Source organism: Lolium rigidum, chromosome 1, assembly GCF_022539505.1.
Source record: "Lolium rigidum isolate FL_2022 chromosome 1, APGP_CSIRO_Lrig_0.1, whole genome shotgun sequence".
NCBI classification, from domain to species: domain Eukaryota; kingdom Viridiplantae; phylum Streptophyta; class Magnoliopsida; order Poales; family Poaceae; genus Lolium; species Lolium rigidum.
In genome coordinates this window covers 322,314,162-322,330,755 of record NC_061508.1, presented here as the reverse complement: position 1 = coordinate 322,330,755, position 16,594 = coordinate 322,314,162, and the positions used below count along the sequence as shown (strand labels likewise).

Sequence of the window (16,594 nt, the reverse complement as noted above, 5' to 3'; positions counted from 1 at the left end):
GCCGACGATCCCGACGAAATCGGAATTTCGACACGATACGATCCTTCTTTCTCGACGCGAAAACGAAACCTTCCGAACGTCATCTCCATAGGCTCCGCCAGGTACGCATATGCATCCAAACGGGAGGTCGGGTGAGGAACAAAATCGACAAGACCAGCAGCGATCTGTTTACCTCGATCCATTATGTTGCTTGCGGTTGATGATGTCGAAGATCTTGAACGTGCCATCGAGATCAGATCCTTACGCCTCTAGTTCCCACAGACGGCGCCAATTGACAAGGTATCAACTTGTCAATGCCTATGGATTATAGGCTAGGGTTTAGTTGGAAGTAGAGGGCAAGTAGATCTCGAAGGTTTCAGCCGAAAAGTACTCGACGATTATGAAAACTAGGGTTTGTAACAATGATTTTCCCTCTTCTTCGTCCCTCGACTCCCCCTTTATATAGGAGGTGGAGCCGAGGGTTTCGTTTTGTACAAGTTACAGAGTCCGGGACGGTTTCTAACTCATCCCGCCAGATTTACAAATAACACTTCCTATTACAATTCTAACTTTCCTTAATATATCTTGTACTCCCGAATCTTCTTATTCTTCGAGTATTGGGCCTTCAGTAAACCCCGGGTACTATCTTCGGCAGGCCCATTTGGGATGCCTATGTCAACCACCAAGGAAGGTGGAGTCCACATGGGACTCCACCTCCATGGCCGGCCAACCCTAGTGGGGGTGGAGTCCCAAGTGGACTCCCCCTTAGGGGGCCGGCCACCCCCCATATGGGAGGTGGAACTCCCACCTCTAGTGGGAGTCCTAGCTTGGCTAGGTTTCCCTCCATATGGAAGGTTTTGGTTCGGGTCTTATTCGAAGACTTGGGGACTAACTCTTGGGGTTCCACCTATATAATGAGGGGCATAGGGGAGGGGGCCGGCCACCACAAAGCCACAAGTTGGCCGCACCCCCTTGAGGCCGGCCACCCCCTCCCAAACCCTAGCCGCCCCCCTCTCCTCCATAACTCCCGCGTAGCTTTAGCGAAGCTCTGCCAGACTTCTCCACCACCACCGACACCACGCCGTCGTGCTGTCGGATTCAAGAGGAGGTACTACTTCCGCTGCCCGCTGGAACGGGGAGGTGGACGTCGTCTTCATCAACAACCGAACGTGTGACCGAGTACGGAGGTGCTGCCCGTTCGTGGCGCCGGAACCGATCGTGATCAAGATCTTCTACGCGCTTTTGCAAGCGGCAAGTGAACGTCTACCGCAGCAACAAGAGCCTCCTCTTGTAGGCTTTGGAATCTCTTCAAGGGTGAGACTCGATACCCCCTCGTAGCTACCGTCTTCTAGATTGCATCTTGGCTTGGATTGCGTGTTCGCGGTAGGAAAATTTTTGTTTTCTATGCAACGTTATCCTACACACCCATGCTTTTATTCCGACCGATTGGTTCTGGAGGGAGTGGCGCGAAGCTCTTTTTCTGTGTTGACATCAAGTGACTATGGATCCATGATGAAAGTCGGAAGAAGAGAATTTCATGAAGGCCGGAGGGGAGGACTAGCTAAGGGAGGTTCAAGTCTCCACGTTGTTGAGAGGCGGCTTGGTGTTCCGGGCTTCACGGCGGCGGTATGAGCGGGGGCGAAAACACAGGTGAAGCGCAGAGTCCTACCTTTCAGGGTGAAAACCAAGGTCTGGCCTTAACTGGTTGTGCCTGGCAATGGCCTTGGTGGAGGCATTGTTTTGAGAGCGGAGACTACATTCAGGGTGAAAACCTAAGATCTTTGATCGGGCGACGATGGTGTTTGAGCACTGTTCTCTTCTTGGAGGCGTCGTTTTTGGAGAGTACGTAGTTCGGGTGTTGTCTTGGCGGTGGATATACTGCTCGTTGTTAGGCCCGAGATGCTGTAGCGGGGCTTTTGTTTCTTAGTTTTCTTTTCCTTTTTTCGGCTGTGTGCATCCGTAGTGCCATTAGGGTGGTGCGTTGTTGCAGAGGCTGGGTGTAATTGATATCTTCTTGATATTAATATATTCCCTTTATCGAAAAAATGCACAAGCGCAACCACCGCGCGCGCGATCGGTTTTGTTCTATGGTGCATGTCGCCGTCAGGCAGGACGCTCTTTCTCCGGCGCCCGTTCCTGCCCAAAGTCTCGGGCGCGCACTCGCCAACTGGCCACAGATCGATCGACGTACGACGATCAGGATTCTTGCACCAGAGAGAGAGATCCCCGGCCGTGATTGTCTCCTTAAACCACCCCGCGCCCCGACCCCCTCTCGAATCCCTCCGCTCGCTGGCACAGCCTCCTGAGCCGCGCGCTGCCGTATCCCAGCCGCGTGATGCGTGCGCCATGGAGCTCCTGTGTGAGGCCGCCTGCTAGAAATCCCCGCTCTAGCTCCACTTCGCCGGCCGCCGGCCGATCTCCACCACTTCGCCCTGTTCCCCGGGGGTCGCTGTCGACCTCCACCGGTCAAGCTTCGCTTGGACCGCGGACATCCTCGACGCGTGCCCGCAACCGCTCACCACTAGCCAGATCTGGTTTCTTCGCGTCTTCCCGCCTACGCCCTCCACCATGCCCCACCTCTGCAGCGGCGCGACCCCGTCTGGGCGAAGAAGATGACCCAAGGCAGTGCTGCAACGCGATGCTACAGTACCTCCATACGCTTACCCAGCGCGTCTCCAGGAGGTTGCTGCCTTAGGCCTCCGGTGTTGCTACCGATGGAGTCCAATTTTGCTAACTTAGACCGTCGACGTTGCTATCGGTGGAGGACAGATTTTTTCTACCTTAGGTGTCAGGCGTTGCTACTAGCAGTTCCAGGCGAGGTCTTCGTTGATGTCTCCGCGGATTTGCAACATATGAATAAATATTTTGCTACCACATTTTTATTTTTTTGCTGCAATTGTAAAATATGTTTGCTACTGGGGTCTCCGGCGAGGTCTCCGGGGAGTTCCCCGTCGATGTCTTGACGATATCTATTTTTGCTTCAATAGCATAATTTTTTGTTACGTGGTCTCCGGCGAGGTCTCCGGCGAGCCCAGCCTTTTTATTTTCTTTTCTGAACGAACCTCATTTGCTGCCGGGGGTGATTTTTTGCTGCCTATTTTTTGCTACATGCAAATCTATCCGTCAAAATGGTTGATCCGACGGCTGGGGACCCGGGGGCTGGGGAATCTGATCCCCCGGGGGATGCCCAGCAGTTTCCTTCTGTGAAAGAGGACTCAAAGAATTTCGTATCCTGCAGTCCTTGAGATTTACAGAATGCACAAACAGTTATTTCTTATGTTCGTTTTCCACCATTCTTATAAAACATCACAGGAAACCATCGGTCAATAAAAATTAGTATATGTAAGATTTTTATCAGTACAAGTTTGCACATATTTTTTGGAGTTCACAGGTTCATGGAGTTCTCAGATTCATAATTTCATAGAGTCCACAGATTCATTCAAAAATATTTCGCCAAAGAAATATTCAAAAAATATATCACAGAAAATATTCAACAATTTTCATCTAGTTTTTTCACTTTTAATTAGTTATCAATATTCATAAAAGTTTCATATAGCAAATATGTACAGATTCACTCAACTTTTATATGAAACAATATTCAATTTTTTTATGAAAATCATTCAGAAATTGACAGAAGTTTCACAATGGATTTGTACACGTACTAAAAAAACATCAAAGTTTCATACATAATTCACACCTAATTCACAGATTCAAACCGAATCACAGAACATTGGTCCAATAAAAAGGTGCTAAATGGAGCGGTTAAATCATGATACATGTATTGTATGAGTTTTTACAAACCAAACACGAACGTTACAGGCGGCGGTGGGTTCATGCTCACCAGGGACGCCTTCGCCGCCTTGAGGCCCTTGACCAACCGCGGCGGCGATCGTCTCGCGCGCCAGGACGAGGAGGACGCGGCCGTGGACGTGGACTCAGGCGCATACCGTGCGCGTACGGGGACAAGAACCTGTCTTTCAGGGTGGAGGAGGCGAGTGTTAGTTTTGGGGCTAAAACCTGATCAGCTAGAGAGATGAAGACTCAATTTTGTGCCGTCTAACTTTCTCGGCTTTTCTCGTTCTTCCTTTTATTCCAGATGCGATCGGTTACAAACTAACCTCGCTAATAACCTGGAGAGTGGACCGAGTCCTACTGCGCCATCCCACAGCCGCTCGACCTCATTCTCCACTACGCGCAGCATGCGATCATGCACGACGTGCCATCCCACGTTGTGATCGAGCTGCCTACAGCTACTGCATGAACCGAAGGGAAAGACTACTGGATCGCCAGCGTACAGACACACTGAACCGACCCTTATTCAGCTAACTGAAACTACTAACTGAAACTTGACTGACAAGATTGGAAACATAACAAATCACCTCCCCAATCTTGTAGTCAATTCTTCACAGACATGCCGATTTTGCTCCTCAGATCCTGGAATCGGATGCGCCCGAGAGCCTTCGTCAGGATGTCTGCCAGCTGCTCCTCCGTGCGGACATACTCAACCTCCAGTTCACCTTTCTCGACATAGTCTCGAATGAGATGGTACCTGGTGTCGATGTGTTTGCTACGGTCGTGCAGCACAGGGTTCTTGCAGAGCGATATTGCCGACTTTTTGTCCACCAAGATCATCGGCGCACGCACCTCGCTGTTCAGCAGTTCTCCAACGTGTCTGCTGAGCCAAAGTCCTTGGCATCCAGTGGTAGAGGCCGCGATGTATTCTGCCTCGCAGGACGATGCGGCCACCACCCGTTGTTTCTGCGACTGCCAGCTGATTGGGCTTCGACCAAGGAAGAACAACATACCCGTTGTGCTCTTCCGGTCATCGACGTCGCCGGCGTGATCGGCGTCGCTGAAGCCAAGCAGCTTCGGTTCTCCTTGTCCCTTCTCAAACTGAACGCCGAAGTTCAGTGTCCCTGCTATATAACGCAGCAGGTGCTTCACCGCAGCAAGGTGTGTCGTCGTCGGAGCCTCCATGAAACGGCTGACGTAGCCAACCGCGAAGGTTATGTCAGGCCTCGTGTGAACGAGGTACCGGAGGCTCCCAACGATGCTGCGGAAGAAGGTGGCGTCCACCGGCTCGCCATCGCCGGTCTTGAGCTTCAAGCGGGACTCCATCGGAGTGGCACAGGGATTGGCATCCCCCATCCCTGCCTTTTGCAGCAGCTTCTTGGCATAAGTGGCCTGGTTGAGCGTGATCAGACCGTCCTTCTGCTGCACTTCTATGCCCAGGTAGTAGCTGAGCGCGCCAAGATCGCTCATCTTGAAAAGCTTGGTCATTTCTTGCTTGAAGTTCGTGATCCCTGCATTAGATGAGCCCGTGATTATCAGGTCGTCGACGTAGACCCCGACGAGCAGCTGTGAGTCCCCTTCACCGCGACGGTAGACTGCGTGCTCTTGCTTGCAGCGCTCGAAGCCGAGGGTGCGCAGGCTGGCGTCCAGCTTTGCGTTCCACGCCCTCAGGGCTTGGCGTAGCCCGTATAGAGCCTTCTTCAGGCGAAGAACCATGTGTTCCTTGCCGTCGACGGTGAAACCGGGGGGCTGCTCGACGTACACCTCCTCAAGGAGGTCTCCATTCAAGAATGCGGTCTTGACGTCCATGTGGTGGATTGCCCATCCGCGGTGAGCAGCGAGGGCAATTAGCATGCGCACCGTCTCCATTCTTGCGACGGGAGCAAAGACTTCCTCGAAGTCTATCCCCTGCCGCTGCACATAGCCCTTTGCGACGAGCCGTGCCTTGCGCTTCACCACTTCGCCATTCGAATCTCGCTTGAGTTTGTAGACCCATTTGAGACCGATGGCGCGTTTGCCCGGGGGTAACTTGCCAAGTTCCTAGGTCTTGTTCGCTTCAATGCTCTCCATCTCCTTGTTCATGGCGTCGCGCCACCCCTGCACCTTCTCCGCCTCAGCGAAACTCGCTGGTTCATCGTGGAGGAGCAGGCACATAAGGCTGTACTCAGGCTCGATGGTGACCGTTGTGTCGAACAGGTTCTGGAGGGTGCGGTAGCGTCGTGGGGCCTCCTCACCGGGAGACGGCAGTGAGGCATCCGTTGGTGGCGAGACAATCTCCGCCTGTGGAGGTGGCGGCGTTCTTGGCGTCGCAGGCGTTGACGATGAGGAAGCTTGTCCGTGCGCTGCCGGCGTTGCTGGTGCGCGCTCAGAGCGCGCTCCGCCGTTCACGCCGGTGTCCAGAGCGTGCTCTGGGCGCGTCGCGTTCCAGCTCGTGCTGGCCTGGTCACAGAAGTACTCGACGGCGAAGCTCTCCAGCTCGCCGCGCCGCCCATCCGTTGGCAGCGCTCCGGACCAGTCCCAGGACGAGTCCTCGTCGAAGACGACGTCGCGGGAGACCTGGACGCGTCGAGCGGCTGGGTCGTACACCCGATACGCAGCGCTACCAGGCTCGTAGCCGAAGAGCACCATTTGCGTGCTCCTATCCTCCAGCTTCTTGAGGTTGGGCCGTGTGTTCTTCACGTGTGCCACACAGCCAAACACGCGTAGGTGCTTGACGCTCAGCCTTCGTCCATGCCAGGCCTCGAAGGGTGTCTTGCCGTCGACGCTCTTCGTGACGCCGCGGTTCAGGAGGTACACAGCTGTGGTGACCGCTTCACCCCAGAATTCTCCTGGGACCCCCTTCGCCTTGAGTAGGGATCGAGCCATCCCCACGACGGTTTGGTTGCGCCGTTCAACCACACCGTTTTGCTGTGGCGTGTACGCGGCCGTCAGCTGCCGCTTGATTCCGTTTCCGGCGAAGTACTCGCCAAGCTCCTTGGAGGTGAATTCACCTCCCCGATCCGTGCGCAGCATCCTCAGCCTCTGCCCAGATTCCAGCTCTGCCTCAGCCTGAAACCGCTTGATCGCTGCCCCGGCCTGGTCCTTGCTTGCTAGCAGGTGCAGCCACATATGCCTGCTGTGATCATCAACAAGCAGGAAGAAGTACCGTTTACCTCCAGGCGTTGGCGGGTCAATCGGGCCACAGAGATCAGCGTGCACCAAACCGAGCTTCTCAGCTGCTCGATTGTACGCCTCCCGCGGGAACGGTGCTCGCTTGTGCTTGCCGGCGAGGCAAGCGTCACAGAGACGATCGGCCTCCTCCAGCAGTGGGAGGCCGTGCACCATGTCCCGTCGTGCGAGTTGACGTAGTGCCTGGAAGTGCATGTGGCCGTACCGCGCATGCCACCTCCAGGCGTCCTCCGAGCCGTGCACGGCGAGGCACACCGGTTGTGCCAGGTCGAGGTAGAGCACGTACAGGCGCACGCGATTGCGTTGCACGCGAGCAACGAGCCGTCCGTCGGCGTCACGTAGGCGCAGTAGCCCATGGCGGATATGGGTGTCGAAGCCGACCTCGTCCAGTTGACCGAGGCTGACGATGTTGCTGCGGAGGCGAGGGATGAGGTAGACCTGCTCCAAAGCAAGGTGTTCACCGTTCCGGCACTGGAACAATATGGAGCCGCGTCCCTCGATCTCCACGGACGTGTCGTCGCCGAGCTTGACAGATCCGCGCACGCCGGTGTCCAGCTTGGTGAAGAACTCGCGCCGGCCGCACATGTGGTTACTGGCGCCAGTGTCCAGGAACCATGCGGTGTCGCAGGCGCCGTCCGTGTTCCCCGCCTTTGCCTTGGAGCGCTCTTCGTTCAGGAGCACATGCTGCTCCGGGCTTGTGCACTCCGTGGTCACCGTCGCGCGCGCGAGGCTCGTCGGGGAGAAGCGATTGCTCCTCCTCTTGACCCTGGGCCAGGTTTGCCTGTTGCTTGCGCTCACGTCTTGGCTCCGTGCACTGCTTCGAGAAGTGTCCAAGATTGTTACAATTATAGCACTTTACCTTAGACATGTCTCGCTCGCCGGTGCGATCGTTGCCGTTCTTTGGCTTGGGCTTCCCCTTCTTGCGGCCATGGCCGCCGCCGCCCGAGCCTTGACCTTGCTCCTTCTGCCTTCGCCGGGCCTCCCACTCCTCCTCCGTGAGAAGCAGGGTGCCGTTTGCACCTTGCGCCGGCGTGTCGCTCCCACGTCCCTCCGAGGAACGCAGTCACCCAATGAGTTCCTCAACAGAGAGGGCGTTCAGATCGAGTAACGTTTCGATCGAACAGGCCATCTGTGAGTAATCCCTGGGGACGACGCGCAGGATCTTGCGCACGATCCTCACCTCCTCCACGGTGTCGCCGAGGGAGCGTAGGTTGTTGACGAGGCTCGTGATCCGCATGCCGAAGGCGTCGAGGGTTTCGTTGGCGTGGAAGGTGATCTGCTCGAAGTCCTTCCACAGGCGCTGCAGCGTGGCCTGCCGGACCCGATCCGTTCCAAGGCGCATGGTCTTGATCGCCTCCCAGGCGCTCTTCGCCGTGCCCTTCGTTGCAAGGGCGCCCACCATCTCTGGAGGAACGGCCTTGAGAAGCGCGGCGAGGGCGGCCTTGTCGTTGGCGTGGCTGGAGGGATTTCCCTCCACCGCTTCCCAGATGAAGTTGGCCTCCATGTTGATCTGCATCACGAGGGCCCACTCGACGTAGTTCGTGGCCGTGAGGGTCGGCCAGGTGACGTTGCCGCCGGTGTACACCCTCTCCTGCACCGTGCGCTCGTGGACGACGATCTCGTTGTCGCGACGGCGGATGCTCCTGCCGCGGCTTCGTGGCCTAGTCCGCGCTGGCGTGACGGAGCGATCTCCCGTGCGCTCCGCCGTGCGCGGCGTGCCGCCCGGCGTCCTTGATCCGCCCGTCCCCGACATGGTCCCTCCTCTCGTTCTCGCTCTGATACCAGATGTTAGTTTTGGGGCTAAAACCTGATCAGCTAGAGAGATGAAGACTCAATTTTGTGCCGTCTAACTTTCTCGGCTTTTCTCGTTCTTCCTTTTATTCCAGATGCGATCGGTTACAAACTAACCTCGCTAAAAACCTGGAGAGTGGACCGAGTCCTACTGACTGCGCCATCCCACAGCCGCTCGACCTCATTCTCCACTACGCGCAGCATGCGATCATGCACGACGTGCCATCCCACGTTGTGATCGAGCTGCCTACAGCTACTGCATGAACCGAAGGGAAAGACTACTGGATCGCCAGCGTACAGACACACTGAACCGACCCTTATTCAGCTAACTGAAACTACTAACTGAAACTTGACTGACAAGATTGGAAACATAACAGCGAGCGTCAGGAGCCGCGGGCGCCTCGCCCTCCGCTTCCTCTACCAGGGCGCGGCCAGACCGAAATCGCCGCCGTCGAGGTCGCCCAGCCGGCTGTCAACGACGACGCCGCGCCGTCGATGTGGCGGTACATGACGCGGCGCGAGGGGTCGCCGGGGGTGTGGAGCACGTCGCGCGCGCCGGACGGCCCGCTCCGGCTCCGGGTCGTGGTCACCGCCGGGTCCGGCGGCAAGTGGATGGGCTCCGCCGGTGCGGTGCTGCCCGCGCGGTGGGCGCCCGGCGGCGCCTCCTGCGGCTTCGCCGACGAGGAGCTCCGATGACACACGGATGCATCCACCACGTTGTTCGTATCAAAGCTGCACGGACGCCAATGGCGGCGGTCGGCCCCGCTAGCTAGGAGCTGCATGTACACTGTACAGAGACGTGTATGTGCCAGCGCGCGCCTACGTACATGCATGCATGTGTGGCCGGCGCATGGTCACCGTCGACGGCCGGTTTCCGGTTAGGACAAAGCTCCCGTGTCTGGCTCTAGACCGGGGACGTACGCTGGCGCGTAGCGTCACGTGTGGCGGGAAAGGAGTTAGTGCAGCATGTACATGGATTGTTTTGATCTTGGAATCACATGACAATACGTTGCGCTGTTTCTGCTGCTCCATGCTAGTCGTCTTCTTCCTGGAAATAGTTTGAGAGGCGAGCGAGCATTATTGATCGATCGTACGTTCGGTGCACGATATGTACACTTGCGCCGATTGGCTAAGTAGCTGCCGACTGATCGAGCTATGCATGGGGCATTTTGTTATGTCGACGATGGTTGTTTCATATAGGAGATCGATCAGAAACATCTTTGTGCGCGCGTCATATGCTCTCACACCGCTTCATATTAGTTGTCAGAAAAATGTTCTTTTCAGAAAAGCTTCAATTTGGTCTATGAAGTTATCCGATGTGCGTTTTGGTCACAAACTTGTAAATCGTAAATTGTGGGTCGCGGGCGTTTTAGTCATTCCGTCAAGGCCAATATTAGTTTGCTGACATTGGCCAACTATTTTTTTTTTCAAAATGCCCCCTAAAAAGTCCAACCGATGACTAGAAAGTTGAAGAAAACAAAAAATTTAGGAGGAAATTTACAAAAAAAACCAATTGGCCACGGCAGCAAATTAACGGTCGCCGTGACTGAGTGACCAAAATACTTACGCCGGGCAAGTTCGTGACCTCGAATTCACGATTTGCAAATTTGTGATCAAAACACACATCAGGGCAATTTCATAGACAAATTGGGGTTTTTCGGCTGATCAACAACACATAATATGGAGTGTAAGGAGTATTTGTGAAAGAGAAAAGCTATGATCGAGAGAATCGACCAAAATGGGGAAACGGTCCTCCATGCGCACGTGGAATCCTGGATATGATTTTGCGCGTTGTAGCCAAGAAAGTGAAAAACACTGCTCGCGTTGGGTCGTCCGATCGCACGGCCACGAAATGTAACCTTGCCGTACCATACGAAGGATGTCGACCGAGTATTCAAAATTGTGTTTGTAAAATTTACAGTATAAGAACGATTTCATAATTTTCTTTTATGTTTTCTTTTGGGCTTACTTTGTGCTGTTTGCCCCCGCAATGGATCCTATGTTGTATCGGTGGCGTGTATATTAATATAGCGGGGCAAAAGCCTATTTCGAGTAGAACGATTTCATAATTTTGGAAGTAATTAAAGTCGTAATGACTGCAATATTACTTAGCTTTTACTGTACACCTCGTGCGACGGAACAATTGTACCCAAAAAAAAGAAGAGAGTGTAGATGCTAAGGGGTGGAGGGGGCCTTTTGCCCCCACCCTCTTTCCAAAATGTAGGATTTGCTGAATTGTTCTTGAGTTTGATGCTTACCAAATAACTATTCATTAAGGGGGTGCGAGCGAGCCCACTAGCACATAGTCGAGCTCAATCTCGTCTTGAACAAGATGTTACAAAAAAATAAGGGATATATTCTCCAGTTCTTCTACTCCAGGTTCTGCATAGTGGATGCGGCGGAGGCGGTAGCTGGCCTTCAAGTACCTCCTGGCCAATTTTCTAAAGTGCATCAAGGAATTCACACACTTGGGCGCCACTAGTTTTTTTTTTACAGTTTTCGGCTAAGAAAAAACAATTTAGGTACACGTTCATGGTCACTTTATAGCAGTTTCTAATTTATTTACCATTTTAGAAGGTACTACACAAGGCATTACTTTCTAAATTAATGCATGATTTACTTTTAAATGGGGTTTGCAAAGTTTATAGTATAAGAACAATCTCATAATTGATAGTTCGGGAGTAAAGTCACAGCAAGTGCAATATTAATAAAGTTTCACTTTACACCTGATCGGGTGTGACAATTGTTCTTTGAAAGAAGGGATTGTGCTGGAGGGGGCATTAACCCTGCCCCCACCCCCACCCCCACCCCCTCGTTACACAAAGTTTGCGTGCATGACGATAAAATAGTAGTGCTTGGAGTCCAAATGGGACCACTTTCTTCAATCCACACATCTTGTACATGTTCAAATGGTGAAATTGTGGATGTTACTAGTTAACCTTGTTGACCCGCTTTTTATTCAGTTTCCATGTAATGCGTGATAGAGTCCGTCGCCGCTATAGGTGTTTAGTCTTTGCACATTTTAGGACAGGTAGGTTCTAGCCTGATCGTGTGCCTGCACACGTTTCAGACTTCAGCGGCAGGATCGCACGTGTATGTAAGATGCCACGGGTGCCATGCTTTGGAGCCGAACTTTACTTTCACTTGCAACAGTTTTAAATTGAATTATATGGCATGTAGTTAAGAAATAAGTTGATTTTTTATTTAAAACCTCCAGAATATTGCTAAAACGTGGAACCCCATAAGTAGTGGAGGCTATTTTATAAAATGGCTGCCTCCAATTGTAAAATTATCGGAGTTCGTTTTGAAAGAGAAAGGGGACACCGGTACAATTGGAGTCCATTTCTAGAAAAACCGACTTCGGTATTAATAATACTTGAGTCTTTTGTTTATCTTAACCTAGTATTATTTTCTGAAAAACAAAACGACTCAGAGGCACCGGCTGGACTTTTTTTTATAGCAGAACTGTCTCCACATATCGGCTATAATAATGAAGGTTTTACTAGATAGTGGTGCAAAATCTAAAGATTTTTTCTTCTTTAAAAACATGGACTAGGGACATTAGAATCTGCTATGGCCCGCATGTTTCAACCAATGTGCATATCGATGACTTTACTTTGGTGAAAATAAAATGGTATCACTAGATATGCCAGGAGATTTCACTTTTCATACTATCAGTAATTTGTATGCTTCCATAGAAAAAATAGGACTAGACTATCAACACCAGCCAACATAAGTTTATATCATCGAATTCGACTTGTTTTAAATACTCGAAAATTTTATTTTATTTTAGGCAACATATTGGTAAAGAAAATATGAGAAATTTTCAGCTTGGAGTCTTGCGCATATTTCGAATGTAGCAACATATCTGAGAAGAGCGAAAGTGCTTTACACATTTATACATTCCAACATAAAATAAATTCTAAACAAGGAATGTTTCAAAAAAAATCTAAAAAAGGTAATACAAGAATTATTCTCACTACTACTCTCGTCAGAAAATCATGAAAATCAGTAAAAAAAAGATATGATAGCTGGAATATATCATGCATTTATCGTCGATCCTGGTGACCTGATCATATCGGTCCTAATTTCTTTCCATTTATCGAAAGCATGATGGGCATCGGAGCCTGACCACGTTCTTGTTCCCTGAAGACCCGCATCGTCGTTATACGATGCACAAGATCCGGCAGATGGCGTAGCCACCATTTGCACACAGAATCCAGCCGCCGCCGCCATGCCGCAGTTCCGGCGCTGGGCCGACCTGCCGCCGGACCTCCTCTGCCGCATCGGCGACAGGCTCCACAGCCTCCAGTGGTACGCCAGCGCGCGGGGGGCCTGCACGGGATGGCGACGCGCGCTCGCGCCGCCGTCCCCGTCGCTCCTCCTCGTCGGCCCGGACCTCGCCAAGCGGTGCAGCCTCTCGGTCTTCCTGCACTGCACAAACTACCATCCCTCCGCCGCCTCGCTCCCCGCGCGCCGCTCCTTCCACCTCAACCTCATCCGCCCGGGGAGAAGCTGCGTGGGCTCCAGCAACGGATGGCTCGCCCTCGCCCTCGCCGGCCGCCCGGGCGTGTTCAGCCTCTTCAACCCGATCACCGCCGCCGAGATCCTCCTGCCGCCGCTGCTCTACGGGACCGGCTGCGTCTCCAAGATCGTCTTCGCGCCCCGCCCTGCCGCGGACGATTTCGTCGCGGCCGCCATCTGCATGAACAGGCTCGTCTACGTCACCGCCGGGGCCAGAAGATGGGCTGTCCTCGACCCCGTCCGCCTTGCCAGCGGAGACCAGCTCGCCGACCTCCTCCACCACGAAGATGGTACGGTCTACTGCGTCACTCGCTACGGAGACGTCCACGTGCTCCGCCTACCGGAGCGCCGCCGCCGAAAACCCATCGTTGCTGCAACCGACGATCCAAATCCAGCTACCCCGCTTTTCATAAGACAGCCTACACGTGTCCCGTCGTATCCCGCTGCACAGATGAGTTTGCGGATCCAACAACAACGTCGAGTTCCCGCTCCTTCCATTGTCGAGCCAGCCGAGCCGCACCTAAATGCACCCGCCACCGTCGAGCCCTTGTTGGCCGAGGACAACCTTCCCTTCGATCCCGCCACCAGCTTTTCCCCGCCATACGACAAGGTCGCTATTTTCACCGGTGCCAAGAGCATGGTGTTCTGCGAGGGTAACCTGTACCAGATCTGGAGGAATGCGAGTTGCGCGGTCACTTTGCAGCTGCCAGGAGGCCGTTCTCGCCGTGTAGAGGAGAATGAAATATTCGTTCTGAGGTATTATCCGCGGCGCCAACCATGCTGGGACGTTGTGACCGACTTGGGTGGCTACTCGGTGTTTGTCGGGAGGAATAATACGGCATCCATGTATGCTGAAGGTATTCTGGGGCTCAACGGTGACTGCGTCTACTGGCTCGGCGGGAGCGATGGGGATGAGGGCATGGTCTTTGACATGGAGACTCGAAGGTCTACACCTTGTCTTCCTGCAGTTGGGAGGTCTGCAATTTGCTGGTATTTTCTCAGCGATATGGTTAATAAGTGCAACAATAGTAATGGAGGCAACAATTTATCAGAACCAGACAAGAGCTAGAGTTAAGAGCATTATGTAATTGTTGATCAAGACAGATCGTTTGCTTGTTTCTTCCGTGTGAACATTTGTCTGTCACCTACAATATGTCCAATTTACTTTTGCAATATGAGTATGTTTTCTAGGTTGGCTAAGCACTTAATTACCATTCTTTCTTTCTGGTTGGTTGTCCGTGAGCTGAAATAGATTAACATTAGTAACCTGGACACATAGACAAGACATATGGCCGCTTTGCCCAGGCGGATCAAAATCGAACATGCTAAGAGAGATTGATCAATAACGGTACGTAATTCAAAGACACAAAATTATTGACCCCATGGCAATCATATGCCATCACTCCTCGACATCAGCGTCCTCCCGGAAGAGCCATGTCGCAAGCACTGTGCCATCCCTGTACGGTTCCACCTCCAGAACCTCGCTAACTCTCCTGTCCTTCATGTCATACACGTTGGCGAATGCATCGGCTGCAGAACCTGAAAGTACCCTGGGGCGTTGCATTCTAGCGGAATCGTCAAGGAAGAAGATCTGATCGCCGCCTAATCCGTGCCTGCTTGCACGCACCACCCTAGAGGACAGTTTGCTGACGAAGAGCGCCTCGTCACCGCCTAGGGTGTCTACCTCGACCCATCGTGTCGACAGGAGGTCTGCATCGAACACTGAAAACTCGATGTGGTCGCGAAGTATTCCAGCGGTATCCCGCGCACCATGAGCAAACCGCCACCGCATGGTCTCACGACAAGGTAGCGCGTCCAGGTGTACCCCTTTAAGACGCCGTCATCACCTTCAATGACACGCTCAACGCTTGAGATCCTGGGTTGACCGACCTCGTCGTAGCTGACCTCCAGTGCGAGGAGGTCCTCGTCGTGGGTAAGCGCGTAGAGCTTCCCATCGAAGAAGACCATGTCAGTGTACGAGCGCCATGGGTCGCACGTGCCGACCGACCACGACCATGCCGCCGACTCTGGCGCAAAGAGCGCAACCTTGGCGGAATACTCATGGCCGAGGATGGCAGCAACGAGCCCGCTGTGAGGGCAGACCACCAGTTTCCGCAAGGGCATCTCCTCGCGCAAGTAGCCTTCCTCGTCGATGATCCCCTGGTGGATGGACGGGGTAGGGAGCAGCCTCTCCGTCCCGGTGAAAGGGTTCACCAAGCAGTACACGCTCCAAGTGTTGGTCGCAAGGAGAAGCTGGCTGTCGGTCGCACCACGGTAGGAGCGACAGTTGGGATTGTTAATATGGATCCTCAACTTCAAGCCGGGGTACTTGGGCTGGAAGGTGAGGAAGATCCCGTGTGGGACCGCTAGACACAGCTTGGGCAGAGCACTGAGTAGCTATAGCCGCATGGCGGTGTGCCAGTGGCAGCAGACGGCGGCGAGACTGAGGTTGAAGCGGCCGTTAAGGGGAGGCGGGAGGCGGCAGATGACTTGTTAGAGGACGTCAACAGATCCAGAGCCAGGGACAAAGCTCTTTGAGCTCTCTGCTCGCACTCGCACTCGTCAAAGTCTAAGGCGGTAGCTCCTTCCCGGTTGTATTATAGGCAAAATGATAAGGGGTGGTTGAAGGAGAGAAGAGAGTGCTTGTTGGGAGCTAGCAGCTAGCAAGGATGAATGGATGAGATGGAATGTTCCATTAAATCATTTACCAAGGATGAATGGCTGAGATGGAATGTGCCATGGATTGGTGACATGGCATGGCAATGCTAGGGATGTGCATGCGCGGGCATTCAATCAAATTGCTGGCGGAATCACATTCATCGCAACAAAAAGTCTGGCCTTGTACCACTTTTACTGTGCTTTTTCTCAAAAAGAAAATTTAACTTGGTCTTCTACCTTGCAATATATTATATATTAGTTGCTCTCACTTTGCTGAAAAATCAAGAACCTTAGCAACACATGCTTCTCTCTCGGTTTTTCTTTCACTTGACACTATTTTGGGAAATTTCAATTTTGTTTTGAGACTACATAACCATATGACGTTCTACCAATATAAGATGATAAAACACGTCACTGATAAAAGGTGAGCGAACTAAGACCAATAAATAGTAAAATCCCCATTGAGGAAAAATTTCATGACAGAATCCAACGAGTTACATGCCATGGCGAGGCCACAAATATTGTATAGATACGAGCATCAGTGCATACATATCTTTGATTCACTGCCCATGATTGCAATATGCACATCGGTGGGAGCGTTGTGGATGAGGGCATGATCTTTGACATGGTGACTCGAAGGTCTACACCTTATCTTCCTGCAAATGGGAGGTCTGCAATTTGC

The 16,594-nt window shown here is 52.8% G+C and overlaps 1 protein-coding gene across 1 annotated transcript; it reads left to right on the top strand.

Moving 5' to 3' along the window:
- Positions 1-12,964: 12,964 nt before the first annotated feature.
- Positions 12,965-14,323, top strand: LOC124662282. Its single transcript, XM_047200141.1, has one exon. The coding sequence runs from the start codon at positions 12,965-12,967 to the stop codon at positions 14,321-14,323; it is 1,359 nt and encodes a 452-aa protein (XP_047056097.1).
- The last annotated feature ends 2,271 nt before the right edge of the window (positions 14,324-16,594 follow it).

Coding starts and splice junctions, on each gene's coding strand:
- LOC124662282 (XM_047200141.1), top strand. CDS start 12,965: ATGCCGCAGTTCCGGCGCTGGGCCGACCTGCCGCCGGACCTCCTCTGC.